General features: G+C 38.1%; 1 protein-coding gene across 5 annotated transcripts in view; it reads left to right on the top strand.

Annotated features, from left to right (window-relative positions):
• Nucleotides 1-16315, top strand: part of BCAS3 (BCAS3 microtubule associated cell migration factor) — a 575284-nt gene that overhangs the window by 334055 nt on the left and 224914 nt on the right. The window contains exon 23 of one of the 5 annotated variants that reach the window (XM_024757573.1): nt 13230-13330. The exons of the other annotated variants lie outside the window; for them this stretch is intronic. Coding sequence (XP_024613341.1) covers nt 13230-13258 — 29 coding nt within the window. The 3' untranslated portion in view covers nt 13259-13330. Of the gene's footprint in view, nt 1-13229; nt 13331-16315 lie in introns of those variants that run through there. 5 annotated transcript variants of the gene reach the window in all.

Raw genomic sequence — 16315 nt, 5'->3', positions numbered from 1 at the left:
AAAAGGGATATATTCTCTGTTTTCAAGATATAAAGTTGTGTTTATATCAGTTAGATTTACCTCATTAATTATGTTTTTGTGTCTTCTGATGCCATATGTATCCTATCCTGGACTTAGAAAGGTGAATTAAACTCTCATGCTACTAATACTTTTCTCTTTATTTCTCCTTATACTTCTGTAGTTTTGCCATGTAATGTCCATGTTATGTGATATACAAATATGCATAACTGCTAAGGCTTCATTGTAGAATGTAATGTACTACGTGTCCTTTTTAACATTTCTAGATTTAATGCTTTTTTTGTTGTTTAATGCTTTTTCTCTAACTCAGATTGTGACCACTGCTTTTCATTTTGCCATTATAAATGTGTAGAAGGATAACAGAACTGTATTTTATACATTTGAGAAACTAGAAGGAAACGGAGCAAAATATAAATAGTATTTAACCTCTGAGTGGTGGGATATGGGGCATTTTTAACTTTCTTCTTTAAAGTTTTTCCAAAGTTTTCTACAGTGAGCTTGTGTTACTTATATAAGGCTTAAAAATCTGTTATTTTTTTACAAGGGAAAATTTTAAAGAAAGTATGCAAAGGTAGTTTGGTTTTGTTAATGTTCTTAGTATGTTTTTGGCCACAGCCTAAATAATGAACTAGTGACAGTATCGAACAGACCCTGCCCCCTATTTTAATCACAACGAAAATCTAGTGCATGCCTTTTTCAGGCATGGGTTTGAAATGGGAAATTGTTACATGAGTGAAGGAAAATTCCCAGAGTCTTTGATGCAACTCAAGGACTGGGAATGGAGCGGGGGAGGCCTCCTGAAAATCTGTCTAACATTCGCTCAGGCTCCTCTTGGTTCTGAGCCAAATAACAAACCCTTCAGTTGAATTTTTCTGTCCAGACACTGGCTTAAATGAAGGTATACTTAACTTGGAAATATCATTTCAGCTTTTGGCTGGAATAGCTGTTGTAGAAGAGCTTCTTTAGATGTGAAGCCATGAGGGAGTTCTCTGAGTACATGCATTTTCACACATCTGCTAATGCAAAAGCCCCAGTGTGAGCATTAGTACTCAGGAATGTGATGTGGATTTGAGATGATCTCCCCAGGATTTTGGCAGGTCAGGACAAACATTATCTTGCTCCCATATGTTTTTGTAGGATCTTGAAAGGGAAATCATATACATTTCCTTAAACTGACATGCTGAATTTTCCCACATACACCAAAAAACCCTCTCAGCTAAAATAAATTCAGGAATATGTATATATGACATTCATATATTTCGCAGCTGTTGTCAATACAACAATATAAGCTGATGGCTATTGGGAGTCGCAGACAGTTTGTATTTACTTTGACTTATGTTTAAATGGCTGATTTCAGAAAACCTGGCCCAACAGATAAAAAACTATGAAAGGTCCCACATTTTGAGTAAGTCCTTTTTTTTTTCTGCTCTGCACTTCCTTAGGTGCAGTGTGTATGGGGCTCAGTCCTCATTGTCACTGTTTCCCACTGATAGCACTGCTACCCTATATGGACCCCTCTCCCGACATATACAGTATAAAAAACAACCAGGGAACGCTTGTGAAGCTAAGAAATTCAAATGCATTGATAATAATATTGATAACACATACTGTGTACAAAGACTGTATCTGTTTTTTATCACCCTTGAGCAAACCCACTCCTGTTTCCTATGGGGTTTGACAAACAGTAAGTACTCATTAAATGTTGACTAACCCTTTTCCTAAGTCTTTTCATTCTTCAGTCTGTACTCCCTCTAGAGAATGATATATTATCTGCCTAGTAGTTTGGCTCCTTTTCTCAGCGAGTGTATTATTAAAACTTGAATAAATATAGCACCAGTTTCAGCTACGTAATGGCCTCTTGTGCCAAGGGTCGCACATTGGTTGATTCTCACTGGCACAAAAGCTGATAGATTTAGTCTTATTTCATTCTATATCATAGCTAGGCCCACTTGTAGGATTGAACCTATGTGAGAAGGTAATAATCCCTAACCACTATTTGTTTTCATGTTTTGTAAATGAGTTTTGTTGCTGCAGTGTCTTGTACCTAATCAAATCAGTCCTCTGGTTCTTCTATCTGCTTATACCACATGGTTTTTAAGCTATCAAATATTATTTAAAAGTAATATCTAGGATATATTTCTTCTCCCACCCCCAACATTTGGAGAGAGGTCACATATCTTTTTACCTTTTTACCTCATTTCTTTTACTTTTGTTTTGCTTATTTATTACCATTGGTTTCCTGTTGGATTATTTAGCTGGAAAAATGATTTCTTTATAGAAGTAAGACCTGGGATTCTACTCCATAAAGGGAAACATGGAGAGGCAATGTTATCAATTTAATGTATTACAAATAATTGGCCTTGGATTCTTTTCCTGGCATCTTGATGAACCACTGCGTTCATGTAGCTTTATTTGGTCTGAATTTATCAGTCTGTACAGGTAGGGATTATGATAATGTATTTTTTAAATTTAGTTTGTTGACTGCATTCTATTCTGGAATTGTTATGTATATATATTTTTAAGATCATGTGATTCATGAAAATATTGGTGTTGTATCGGTTCTTATTTCATTGCATATTGGCACTTTGGCATTAGTTCTTACATCCACTGTTAGTATTTAGGGGAAAATCATGGAAAACTTTTCTTTTTTTTTTTTTTTTACTAGTTTTCCTTGGTGACTTATAAAGTTAATTTCATAAAAATGTTCTTCTGTTCTAAAATATGTAAGATTTTCAGTCCTTTGAAAAAATCGTTATAGTCAATTTTCCATGTATTACTCAACGTTAGAGATCTACCTGCCAAATGATCCCAGGTGTGGGATTGCAGCAGGTAATTTCCTGAGCTGTATGGTACAGATGATTTTCTGTGTTAGAAGATGCTATCAGCTCACCTGGCCTCTTAGTGACAGAGAAATCCTTTGTTTATTCATTTAGTAGGCAGATTAACCCTAATGAATATTGGCTTCCTGGAAATAGATACAGGTGACAATGGCAAAGTGAGGAGTGGGGAGAAGTAAGACAAATTCCCTTTTCTTTCTTCACTTATAAATAATGGTGGCTTTCATTGGAGAGTGTTTTAAATCAGAAAGGAATGCAAAATATTTTAATTTAAAAGCAAGATTTAAATAATCAACCTTTAATTTTTAGTTTTGAACGTTTATATATGTATATTCTTTTCAGAAGAACTAAGGATTTTCTCATTTTGGCAAACAAGTTAAAATTTTTGTGTCTTTCAAATTAGAGTTAAATGAAAATATTTAATTAAATGCTTCATGCTGGTTTGGACAGAATGAGTCATTTGAACAGGCAAATGCAACTCTAATATGTTCTTACATTCAGTTAAAATTTTGTGAATTAAAAAATTACATCATTCATCAGCCTCTCCTAGCACAGGAAAGAAAATGTGCATTGTGCTGTGTTCATTTCTATAGTCTGTTCATGCTGCTTCAGTGACATATTTATTTGTTTTCTCAGGAGCAAAGATGAAGGGCTAATATAGCCATTAGAAGATTATTCATAGAGTTATACTATAAATTGTCAAAAATTTGTAGAATTAAGCTACTTAAAATTCTTTGCTTTGTTATAACTTTTAACAATATTTACAGGAATCATTTTTGTGAATATAATCATGGATATTTGATTAATTCTCAATAACATATGGTGAAATGAAATCTTTGTGATTGCAACTCATAAGCTTTGCTTACTGAAGGGAGGAGTACTTTACAACATTTTTCTGTGAATGGTTTTGAAGATACATTATTCCCAAGACATGAATGTATAGACACAGATGTGGAAATCTCTTAACATTCTACCAAACTTTTCCAGATCTTACAGCAATAATTTATTCTGCACTCTCCGAAGACTCCCCAAATGTCTTCTTTTACATAACTTTATTCATTGGAGGAAAAGTTAAAATTCTTCCCCACCACATGCTAAATATTGAAGATAGGCTTTTCATGATGCATTTTGTAGTTGACTATAAAAGCTCTAGAATTTCAAGGGAGAAGTGAAAAAGCAGAGTTTATCTTTCTATGCAGATTTTAAATTTATGATTTTTTCCTAGCTATAGGCTTGATATTCTGCTTGAATTGTGTTATGGAGAGTTCTGAATAATCCGAGATATATATGAATCAGAGGCAGTAATAAATTCTGAATGAATCTTTGGTTTTTACTTAAGATTACTTTATCCTTAAAACTAATGTTTCTATAACCTCTGACCGAATACAGAAGATCCAAAGTACTTCCAAGGGTGAGAATTTTTCCTGGCCTCGTGTGAGTAGTTTAATTCATTCCAATTGTGTGGTACAGTGTGGCATGTGATGGAGCACATCAGAGGTATATTTGCAGATTCTTAATTTACATACCACCTTCCCAAAATATGATGCAGTCCTTTACTGATTTGTCAGTAATATTTATTTTCAAAGATATTGGAAAAAGACAAAGCAACGTATGTGTGTCATATTATCTTCACAGTAACCACTGCCTATGTTAACTGGATTTTCCTATCCTTTTCGTGAAAAACCAAAGGACAACAGTCATTATATGATTTTGTATTTTAAGTATTTTCATAATCCAACATAAATTGGCCCACCCAAGGATTATGTCTGTCTTATAAAGATGTGTTTACATAGTCATTGGGTGAAAGATTGCAGAAGTTGAACCAGTAGTTTTGAAAGTTGAGCCAGACCAGGAAAAATCAGGATACAATTTGGCACTTATGGAGACGAAATGATTTCCTTTTTAGCTGCTGATTTCTACTGGGAAATGTATCCTTGGACTGAAAATTGCATCCGGAAAAATGTTTATGTAGTGTTTTTCAAATGACTGATTATTCTTCTAACCTTTAACATGAACTGTGTCTAATTTTGGTCTCTTTTAACTCTTCCATGACTAGGGGATTTTTCTCTTTGTGGGAAAAATATTACTCACAAACATATTTTTACTACTTGGAATACAAAAATGTCTTCCATGGCAACAATAACATAAAATGTGTTAAGATTTCTTCTTGGGTTGTTTTTCTGAGCAGTTAGTACGATGTCGTAAATCATCCACCCTTTATCACAGGCATTATATTATGAAAATATAGTAAGGTACAAAAGATCATCTGTACCTTTATATCACAGGTTTTATATTATGTTACATCTTAAGGAATAGTTTTAGTTTGCTTGAGCAGCTACATTTCCTCCTCATTCCACCACCACCTGCACATGCGAAGTAGGAGCTTCTTGACCTTTTCGTGGGTAATATTTGACCCATAGGGTTTTAACAAAGATCAGTACTTGCTCTACTCTTTTTCTTGTATATTTTGTGACTTTTCTGGCTAAATTATTGTCCATCAGAGGTTGCAGGAGTCTCTGCTCCATGCTGTCTCCACTCTTGGACCTCGATTAACTAAAGCGTCATCATCAAATTATTGCAGGTGACCGTGGCAAGGGGAAGGGGACACTGGAGGTCTCACACTGGTCACTTCTCACAATTCATGAGTTAGAACTGTGCTGTCCAGTGCAATAGCCACTAGCTGCATTTGCTTATCTAAGTTCAAACTAATGAAAATTAAACAAAATTTGTCCTTCAGTTCCTCAGTGGCACTAGCTGCATTATAAATCTACCATCCTGGACAACACAAAATACAGAACATTTCCATAATCACAGAAAGTTGTGTTTGAGACTAATGGACTAGAGCTTTAAGGGGATGGGGAAGTACAATCCTCTTATTAGCCCAGAGGTGGGAAAGAAGCAAATATTACTGACTTGCAATAATGTCTAACACTGTTGGTAAACTATATGCTTGCAAATATTCCTGAGATACTCTGTATCCTTTTTTTCCCCCTTGTTTCTTTTGGGGGGGGGGTGAAATGTGAGGAGGGTAATAAAAATGCATACCTACATGAATATATACATACACATATACTGTTTCTAGCTGCATGAAAAAGACAAGAAGCATACACTTGAAACTAACATTTTGCCACGGGGGACTCCTTATGTTCCATATCCCTTTGGAGGAAGAATCTGTATTGCATTTATGTGGCTTTGGAGAAGATATTCAGGAAAGAAACACCACAATTCCCATTGAGCTCAGAAAATGTGATTAAGGAATTTGAATGTAATTACCCAGAGTTTGGCTTTTCTTTTAAGGAACCCACTCATTTTAGAGATTTTTTGATAGTGTAAATCTGACAACTAAATCTGGATTTTTTGGGGAAGATTCCCACCAGAAATAGTGTGAGTCAAGGATGAGTCCATAAAATAGAAGCCCATGCAGCAGGGACAGCCTGAGCAATATTCTGTTTTGACATGATTTTATCTATGGCTGATATATGGAGGGCATATTTAGTGGAATGTGCAGAGCTTTGCTCTAGATTTGTACCTTCTATGATTGGTGTACAAGCTTATTTAAATAAAACGTATGGCAACAATAAATATATATTTGAGTAAATTACACACTGTAGTTATTTCTGATCACAGTAATAATAATAGATTTGGAAAATTGTCTGTGTTTTCAGAGACAAAGTTCTTTTTACCCAGAGTCGATGGATTAGAATTTGCCAACTGACAAGAAAACCTTCAGTTCTTCTGTATCCTAAATGGTTTGACAGCTGTGTAAAGTCCCCAGAAAGCAAGTAACCCAGCAGAGTTTGTGACAGAAACTGTTAACTGTCCTTTTTGGTGTTTCTGCACTATCTTGTCCAACATCTGGAAATCAGCATGTTTGCAGTCATCTCACAACATGATTTTTCATTTACATCATTGTGCTAGCTGATAAAAGTTGTTTTTTTCTTTCTTTCTTTTTTTTTTTAAGGGAAAAAATATCAGTAACTTTTGGTCTGTCACAGGGTCAAGTGATGATTAGTGATGTAGTCTCTCCTAAACACATGTTTAGCTCAGGAAAGTTAAATCAGTTTCCAAAAATTTGGTAACCATTAGAGTACTTCCTAAGTCACTTCCGGATGTCAAACCTAAGGTAGAGGGGGGACAGGGCTGTATTGAGTTCCCTGCAGTTTTTTTTACCAAAGGGACTTAATTTGGCAGCGGATCCAGCCAAGGCAATACTCACGCAGTGGCAGAACTAGACAGGAAAGAAACACTTTTGAAAGTGCTGTTTTTTGATAGAGGATCATGAGATCAGGCAAAGAGCTGTGAACTTTGTATGTAGCCTAGGCCACTTAGCACCAGGCTAGCCATCTGAGGGTATGGCGTAAGAAAGGAAATTAAAGTAGGAGGGCCATAAAATTTGCACGCAGTTTTCTTTTCTCAAAAGAGGAATGCTAAGAATTATGAAATTCTTTGAAGTAGAGGGACATAATTAATGAATTTTGTTGTTGTTATTAGTTTTGGGTTTTGGTTAAGCATTCCACCATCATTATTCACCCTTACATTTTTAACATGATGGTTAGCTTGACTACAAGAGCTTACCTCATCAATTCTAACCACCTTTTTATAGCTCTCAGAAGAGCTGTCTTCCAAGGAAAACACTGCGTTGAGCAAAGGTTGTACTTTGGGAAGATGGACGTTTTATAATGATAAGTTTTGACAACTTGCTCTGGTCGCCATGTGTCTCCCAGGCCTGCCGGTGGGTGGGTATTTGTCAGGAATGAGAATATATCTGAGAGGGGTTGCTTTATAGCAGCCAGACTTGATTTTCAACCTCCAAGACTTTGAGCCTCCTTTCCTTACAGTACTCAGGAAAACAGAGAGGAGGAGCTTTGCTCTCATGTGTGAGGTTGAGGAGACCCCGAGGTCCTGTACAGGGAGGTGCAGATCCTCTGTTTTAGCGCCTTTGTTGGACAACCTTTCATTGTCCCATGAACTTCCTTATGTTCTTCTCTGCCCATATTTAGGAACTACACCTTGATTTATTTCTTCTGCTGAGCTGTTCTTCAGGGTCTATGGAAGCCATTTTTGTGTATAAGGTAGACTTATTCATTTCTCATAGCACATCATGAAATTGTATCTGGTTTAATTCCAACATTTAAAAGCAAAATAAAATCCGTATCTGTACTTGACAAATCTGCTGGTGCTTTTCTTTAGACCATGAGTGATTCTTGGTCTGTTGTTGTTTGTAAAGGCCATGTTGGATTCTCAGCATTATCACCCACACTGCTTCTGTGGCTCAGACAGTTGGCAGGTCCCCGAGAGCAGATGATTCCCTAATAGCATCCGCCCAGCTGTTCTAATCACATATTTGGTAGATAGCTGAAAGACCCACATTCAACTTTACTGAGCTTATATGACTAACTCTAAATTTACTGTCAATACTTTTTAATCTAAAGCTCTTTCAAATTCTTAATAGTATTTAATAATAATTGCATAAGTATTCCTCTTAGTTCTAACTTTCAGAGCTTCTTAAAAACCAACAAATATAAAATATCTTCCCAGTTAACTATGAGCAATTAGTCTGTATAAAACAATACCGAAACAATGTCAGCATTTGGAGCAGAAAAAGGTTTATTTCAGGGCCATGCAAGGAGAATGGGTGGCTTATGCCCTAAAAATCCCTGAACTCCCTAAAGGGTTTCAGCAAAGTATTTTTAAAGGCAAGATGAGGGAAGGGGCATGGTTGGTTATTGCACACTTCTTGGTGTTGGAATCCTTTGTTCTTGCAGCTGTCTAGGTAGGTCAGGTCTCAATGTTCCTGTAAAACTCCAACAAGACAAATGTTATTCTCTGTTCTGCAACTTTTTATCTCTATGTGAATGAAAAAGTGTTATACCCTTAAAGATCAGAGCCTTGAGAATGGGCTATTCTGTATATTTCAGGCTATAGGCAACATTCTTAAAGCAATAGAATACAGAGGTTAGAGTAAAAGAAACAGATCTAATGTGGAGTGAGATTTGTTCTTCCCTATTACAGTGTGATTAATTCTCTTATATCCAAGAGAATAGTCAATACAAGCCAAGGAAACCCCTTGCCCCCCATTCATCAGAATAACCACAAAACTGATCCTTAATTACCTCTTGCCTGGAGCACTGCAGCAGTGTCAACCTTGGTCCCCCAAATGTCAGTCTCTCTGAAGCTGCCACTTCCCCCAGTTTATCCTACATAATGCTGATAGAAACTTCTTCCTCAAATACTGCTTTTATCATTTCATTGCTCCCGTTTTACAATATGAAGTCTAGTATTTTGAATGAAGATTCAAAATTCTAGCCATGCTTCTTGTATATCCCTTCAATAAACACCTGCGGTCTAATCAAATTGTCCTTTTTAGTTCAGTTGGGCTCCAAGCAGTTCAGATCCTGGCTCCTAAGATCAGTATCAAACAGTGTTTCTCCTGAGGTCTTATGAGAGTTTTTCTTCATAAAGTCAATGACAGACAAAGCTTCTGGTTACATTAGGAAAAACAGGAGGCTGTTTTATGCAGTTAGATTCTGGAAGTGTTCATCACTTTGACGGATGCTAGTTCCTTAGTTATATTTTAATAATATTGGAGTGTAGGAAAACTAGCATTTTTGCATACCTATGACTCTGCCTCAGAGGGGTGCTCCTCTGTGCTCTGTGTAAGGACAGTGTCCATATCTGTCAGGCCATGGTGAGATGGCATTATCATGCTTCAGCTTTCACAGACAACAAGCAATAACACACCAACAAAGCTGGAACAGCAGTAGGTCTTGGCTCCTAGGCAGGTGTGTTGCCTTTACTGCCACACAGCATCATGTGTTTGGCTAAGTGTCTCCTATGATTTCTTTCTGGAGTCCATGCCATCCTCACTTTGTCATAGGCAGATAGATATAAAGTAGGTCTTAGGTTTGCCATTAGAAAAGTCAGCATCTAGGGCTTCCCTGGTGGCGCAGTGGTTGAGAGTCCGCCTGCCAATGCAGGGGACACGGGTTCGTGCCCCAGTCCAGGAAGATCCCACATGCCGCGGAGCGGCTGGGTCCGTGAGCCATGGCCGCTGAGCCTGCGCATCCAGAGCCTGTGCTCCGCAACGGGAGAGGCCACAACAGTGAGAGGTCCACCGCAATAAACAAAAAAAAAAAAGAAAAGTCAGCATCTATTTTGGAAGCCATGGACTCAACTCTTGGCTTGCTAATTTGCGTGCCACACTATGGTCTGATTTCGTGTCTCAGGGGTGATTTCACATCTAAGCTTGTATTCTAGGATTCTAGTAGTATTCGCTACAATCTGTATCTGTCTTCCTCTGAAAAGTGAATTTTCTCTACTTTACCCGAATCCCGTTAGCTCTTCAGCCCATTCCAGCTCTCAGAAAAGTCGTTTATAATAATTTAATAATACCTTGTATATATATTGCAGCAGCCCTATAATATATGCAGGAAATATGTAAACCCCGTCTTACAGGTGAAGAAATTGAGTCTCAGAGTGTTCAGTGATTTAGCCAAGGTAAGCGAGTAAGTGGTAGACATAGGACTGTAGCCCACATTTCCTGATTCATATTCTACTCTTCACTTTTCTCTGTTAAGTGGTGATTTTTCAGTATTGACTCATGCATGAGATCTATAGTTGTGTAAGATGTTTGGAATCCTAGTTTCTAGAGTAAACTCTGCTACTAACAAGCTCTGCTGACTTCTAGCCACTCCATTTAGTCTTTTTCTTAGATTATTTCTAAGATCCTTTCCAGAGAAAAAATACAATATGTTCATAATTTTATGATCCTAGTTCCATTTAAGCAAAGTAACAGTCATATTATAGACATTAGAGTTCTCACCTGGAATTTTTTGTTTTATTTCTCAATGACATCTCTGAGTCTTACTAAGTTTTGAGTTAGGTATCAAAATCATTGAGCTGGGAGTACAAATTCGATTCATTAAGCAAACTCATAATCTGCCTTACATTGCTAAAACGAAATTATCTTCTAAACTCTTACGATTAAGTGTGAACAATTTGCGTTTGAGATTTTAAAATAAGTCCTAGACATTGGAGTGCTATTCCACCTCCACTAATTTATTATTTCTCCATAAAGGCCTTTCTTCCTTGAGGCCTGTGAGCCGCCAGTCCTTTTCAGTGTAGCGGTCTCTGCACTTCTCTGTTTTTCTTTCCCTGGGAGTGCTGATTAGTGACTTGCGGCGTGGACTCTGATTTATCGCAGACCAGAGCTGCCCCTTAGGGGCTGAGCAGAAACACTCATGAAGGAGCCCTGATTAAAAAGAGTGGTAATGAAGACAAATGTTTCAGAGGGAGTTGAGAGAAAACCAGTCCTTGGCATTCCCCGTAGCTCCTCTGAGCTTTTGAAAAGGAGGCAGTGGTAGCCAAAGGAAATATTTCTCCTTTGTTGTTTATTTCTTATGGCACTGGAAACATTTTTCTTTTCCTCCTGGGTGTTCTAATTCTCACTTGTTAACTGCTTTTCATGCAGGGTTGCAATTAACCCCTGGCAGATTCCTAACCGGGTTCGCCTTATAGCCACTCCATCCCCAAAGAAGTTTTTAATGCTTTGACCTATAACCATTTTAAAATTCTTCAGACTTGACACTTTTGCCTAATTTCTTAGGGCATTAAATCACACTTCTGGTTTTCTATTCAGTGATTTTTACTAAATTTGATGTTAGGTACCTATAATCACCTTCCCTTCTTCTTCTTTTTACAAGACAGAATGCCAGTAGAAAGAGCAAATTCCTACTCCCTTGGTAATTTTAATCACAACTAGGTCGAAAGTTCCAAATCTAGTGTTATTAAGAAGGGCAGGGCTGGGGCTATATCTCCTACTTTTTGTCTTTCCTTCTCTCCATCTTGCCTTCTCAGCATTGAAGAAAGTACGCAGCACATTAACCAGGTACATGCGTAACAGTCTGCTCTCGTTCGCCAGAATACTTCATGGCGTCCACAATACTTTGTTCAATGTTGAGAAGGCAAGATGGAGAGAAGGAAAGACAAAAAGTAGGAGATATAGCCCCAGCCCAGACCTTCTTAATAAGAAGCTCCTGAGCAGATCTACTTGGGTTAACAGGAAAACATCAAAGAATTTAAGTTCAGATTGATCTGACCCTACTGAAAGGTTTGATTTCCAGAGGCAGGTAGTGGTTTCTAATCCAATCAAGGGGTTTCCTTTTTGTGGAGAAAGTCTCAGTGTGCTCAAGAACCTGTCAAACATCCAAGGTTAAAGGAAAATTTAAATAGAATCCAATCAGATGAACAAAGCTGATACAAAGATACAATCTGGGCTTCCCTGGTGGCGCAGTGTTTGAGAGTCCACCTGTTGATGCAGGGGACACGGGTTCGTGCCCCGGTCCGGGAAGATCCCACATGCCGCGGAGCATGTGGGCCGGTGAGCCATGGCCGCTGAGCCTGCGCGTCCAGAGCCTATTCTCCGCAATGGGAGAGGCCACAACAGTGAGAGGCCCGCGTACCGAAAAAAAAAAAAAAAAAAAAGATACAATCCTTAGTGTGAGAGGAGCCTTTCAAGTTACCATCATGGCCTTCTACTTCTGCCTTAAGGCAAAACAGAAACAAAGAAACAAATAAGAACAACAAATTATGAGCTTAATATTTCTTAGACAGAAGGGAGAGTTTGCAGTTATCCCATTCTGATGAACATATGAGATTAAAGATCAACGTTAAATATTAAAGAGCACTCATTGAGAGAAGCCTTGGGGTAAAACCTTTCACACTTAGGTTGTTTCTATCGAGGTTTGGTCCCTCTGAACTCTTCCCCAACTATAAAAGCAAGGTCAAGGGCTGAGTCTAGGCTAAATGATGTCAAGTGCAAGGGCTGTAAGGCAAGGCCAGAAATTGCTGCAGCTCATCTGGCAACAGATGAAGACTTAGGCTGCTCGAGTAAATTGCCAAGTTTGTAGGATCACTTCAGGAGCATGCTTCAGGGTCGTGGAACGCCGTGTCAATTTAAACCGTTTGGCATTTTCTTCCCCAGTTACCATGGAAGTAGACTCTTTCAGTAATTTCCAAGACTGAACAAAATTCCCCCTCAAGTACTGATGGACTTTTTCTGGTCTTCAATATTGGCATACTGTTCTTTATTTTTCCTGGCTTCAAACAGGCATATTAAGATTTCATGGATATCTGAATCTTTCTTTGAGTATCTGGGAACACATCAGAGAAACCAGATAGAAAACAGAGAAAAGGAAATAGATTATTTCCTTAGCCTTTTAAGCAAATGAATTGGAAGGATGCTTTCTGTGATGTTCATTGGCCCACAACTGCTTGGAATCTCCAGAAACACCATCTTTTGTTCCTTATTGTGTAATCTTTAACAAGGCATTTCACAGATATATTTAGCACAGTTTTTACATTATGTGTTCCCAGGACCCATGGAGCAGAGTTGGAGAAATTGAAGCACTGGAAGACTTACTAAAATAATTTGAAGTTGAGGTATATACTAACGAAGGAATTGTACAAAGAAAGGGAGAGGCAGCGTTTGCTGGATTTGGAAAATAAATATTTTAAATAGTTTGCCTTAGTCTGGTGTGGCCTGTCAGTGTAGTTAGCTAGGAGTCAAGTTCAGAACAAATACAGGAGCAATCTACACACATTTCTTCAAAAGATGGACAGAGGAAATATAATTTCATGGTAGGAAAATTAAGATCAATAATAATAGTGAACATTTATTGATTTAAAAAAATACGTTAGTCACTGTCTTCAGTACTTTGTGAGCATCATCTCATTTAATCCACATTTTTATAAATTAGGAAATTGAGGTTTTGGCTGAATTAACTCAGCTGGTGGAGCCAGGATTCAAAATCAGGCATGTTCAACTACAGAGCCCTTGCTCTTTATACCAAGATATATCATCTCCCTGTGTGACTTCGGTCAGTCAATCCATTTATATAATATGAGAACTGGACCGTGCAATTTCTAGGTTCTTTCGATTCTTGAATTCTTTGAAAAGAAAAGTCGTGAGAACTCTGTCGTGGTGAAACATTTAGAGAGAAGTTGAAGTAGTGATTGTAATACATTTCGTGTTTAATGATACCTAACCTCGATGGAGCATATACTCTATACCAGACACTATGTAATTAAATTACAAACAGATCAATTAATCCTCAAAACAATCCTTTTGATGTATGTTTACTGTCCCTAAGAAAGATCATAATTATTCATAAAGAGTCAGCCACATCAAAGATGTAAAAGACAGTTGTTTAGATTTGAAATGGCTTTAGTTATAATAGTACACCATTGTGGCTATTATAAATCATACAAAATTGGAATCAGGAAGAAACAAGTTTTTTAAAGAAATGTTTCTCTACATCAGTATTCTTGTACTTTTCTCTTACACAGTTTAGTTTTTAATAAAACATTTTTAAATTGAGTAAAAGTGACATACTGTCTTCACAATTTGAATCCATGTTATCAGACCTCTCTCTTGAAAATAGTTCCAAATTAAAAGTAAGAGGTTTCCAGTAGCTTGAAGTTTCTAGAATTTGAATTGGGATAATATCAGGACTAAGATAGTGAGGACACCTTACCTATGTGTCAAGCGGTCTGTGTCATACTTCTTATATTGATACTATGAGGTATTTGGTCTTCTCTTCATCATAACAGATGATTATAAATATGGAGTTGTTTCTTAATAGCTGGTACTTTTTGTCACTTATCCCTAATTTGCTTAATTCAAGGACATACTCTTGTCAGTACTGGGGAGTTAGTTTAAAGATGACTTTGCTGCAGTAATCAGATTACATTAGTATCAAGTGCCCACTAATTATGAAGAAATTTATATCTGCATTAGGTAAATGTCATTTCACCACAGTAGCCTAAAATGAGCTTTCCTTTCCTTTAGTTAGCATACCACCTCATTGTAAGTATTACAGGCAAGCTACTGACAAAATTTAGGCCCAAGTCCATTTGTTCTTTAGCAGGAATGGCTAGAAGATGGTCAGTCCTTCCAGAGATCTCAAGAAAAATGCCCCGCTTCATTTTTTATCTGATCACCTGACTTGTCACCTTGAAGTCCTGTGTATTCACTATAGCAGGGCTTGGCAAACTACTGTCACCATCTGCTTATGTACAGCTACAGCCCACAGGTACAGAATGGTTTTCACAGTTTTATACGGTAGAAAAAAATCAAAAGGGCAAGAATATTTTATTAACCCTGAAAATTACATGCAATTCAAATTTTAGTGCCCATAAGTAAAGTTTTAATGGAACATAGCCACATTCATTATGCACTTACGGATTGTCGATGGCTGCTTTCTCCTCACTATGATCCCAGAGTTGAGTAGTTGTAACAGAGACCATATGGCCTAAAGATATTCCTATCTGGTTCATTACAGAAAATGTTTGTTGACCACTGATTATAAGATCAAGTCCAAGTTCTTTCCTAGCATGACATACAAAACCATGATGATCGGGCTCCTGTGTAATCTTCTATTTTCTTGTTCTCTCCTGAGCTGTAACTATTCTGAACTCCTGGAACTTCTTAGACTCCAACATGCTTTCTGCATATCAGTATTTTTCCACGTTAGTCCCTCTGCATGAAATCACTCCTTTCCATCCTGAGTACCCCTGGCAAATTCCTGTTTGTCTTCCAATATTTTTTGGCTTAAGCGTCCTCTTCTCTCTGCAACCCTAGCATCCTGTGCTGTCTCCACCTTGCACTCTTTCACCAGACAGTAAGCTTTGGGCAGACAGAGATTGTCTCTTGTTCATCTTTGTATGCCAAGAACAAGTTTCTTAACCTAAGCACTACTGGCATTTTGGACTGGATAATTCTTTGTTGTGGGGCTGTCCTGTGCATTGTGCATTGTAGGATGTTTAGCAGTATCCCCGGCCTCTATCCATTAAATACTAACAGCTTCCACCCATCATGAAAATCAAAAATGTCTCCAAACGTTGCCAAATGTGCCCTGGTGGGCAAAATTGTCCCCATTTGAGAGCCACTGCTCTAGAACCTTACATAGTCAGTAGCCCATACTGGGTACTGGGTAATGTTGAATTATGTGTTAAAAGACTTGATTCAGGGGCTTCTCTGTGTGGCTCAGTGGTTAAGAAACCACCTGCCAATGCAGGGGACACGGGTTCGAGCTGTGGTCCGGGAAGATCCCATGTGCCGCGGAGCAAATAAGCCCATGCGCCACAACTACTGAGCCTGCACTCTAGAGCCCAGGAGCCACAACTACTGAGCCCACGTGACACAACTACTGAAGCCCGCATGCCTAGAGCCTGTGCTCCACAACAAGAGAAGCCACCACAATAAGAAGCCCGCGCACTGCAACGAACAGGAGTCCCCGCTCACCTCAACTAGAGAAAGCCCACGCGCAGCAACGAAGACCCAACACAGCCAAAAATTTTCAATTTTTAAAAAAGGCTTGATTCACATTGTACACTTCAAAAGGATGATTTGGGGCTTCCCTGGTGGCGCAGTGGTTGAGAGTCCGCCTGCCGATGCAGGG

Source organism: Neophocaena asiaeorientalis, unplaced genomic scaffold, assembly GCF_003031525.2.
Source record: "Neophocaena asiaeorientalis asiaeorientalis breed wild unplaced genomic scaffold, Neophocaena_asiaeorientalis_V1.1 scaffold327, whole genome shotgun sequence".
NCBI lineage: Eukaryota > Metazoa > Chordata > Mammalia > Artiodactyla > Phocoenidae > Neophocaena > Neophocaena asiaeorientalis.
This window is presented reverse-complemented; position numbering and strand designations above follow the sequence as displayed.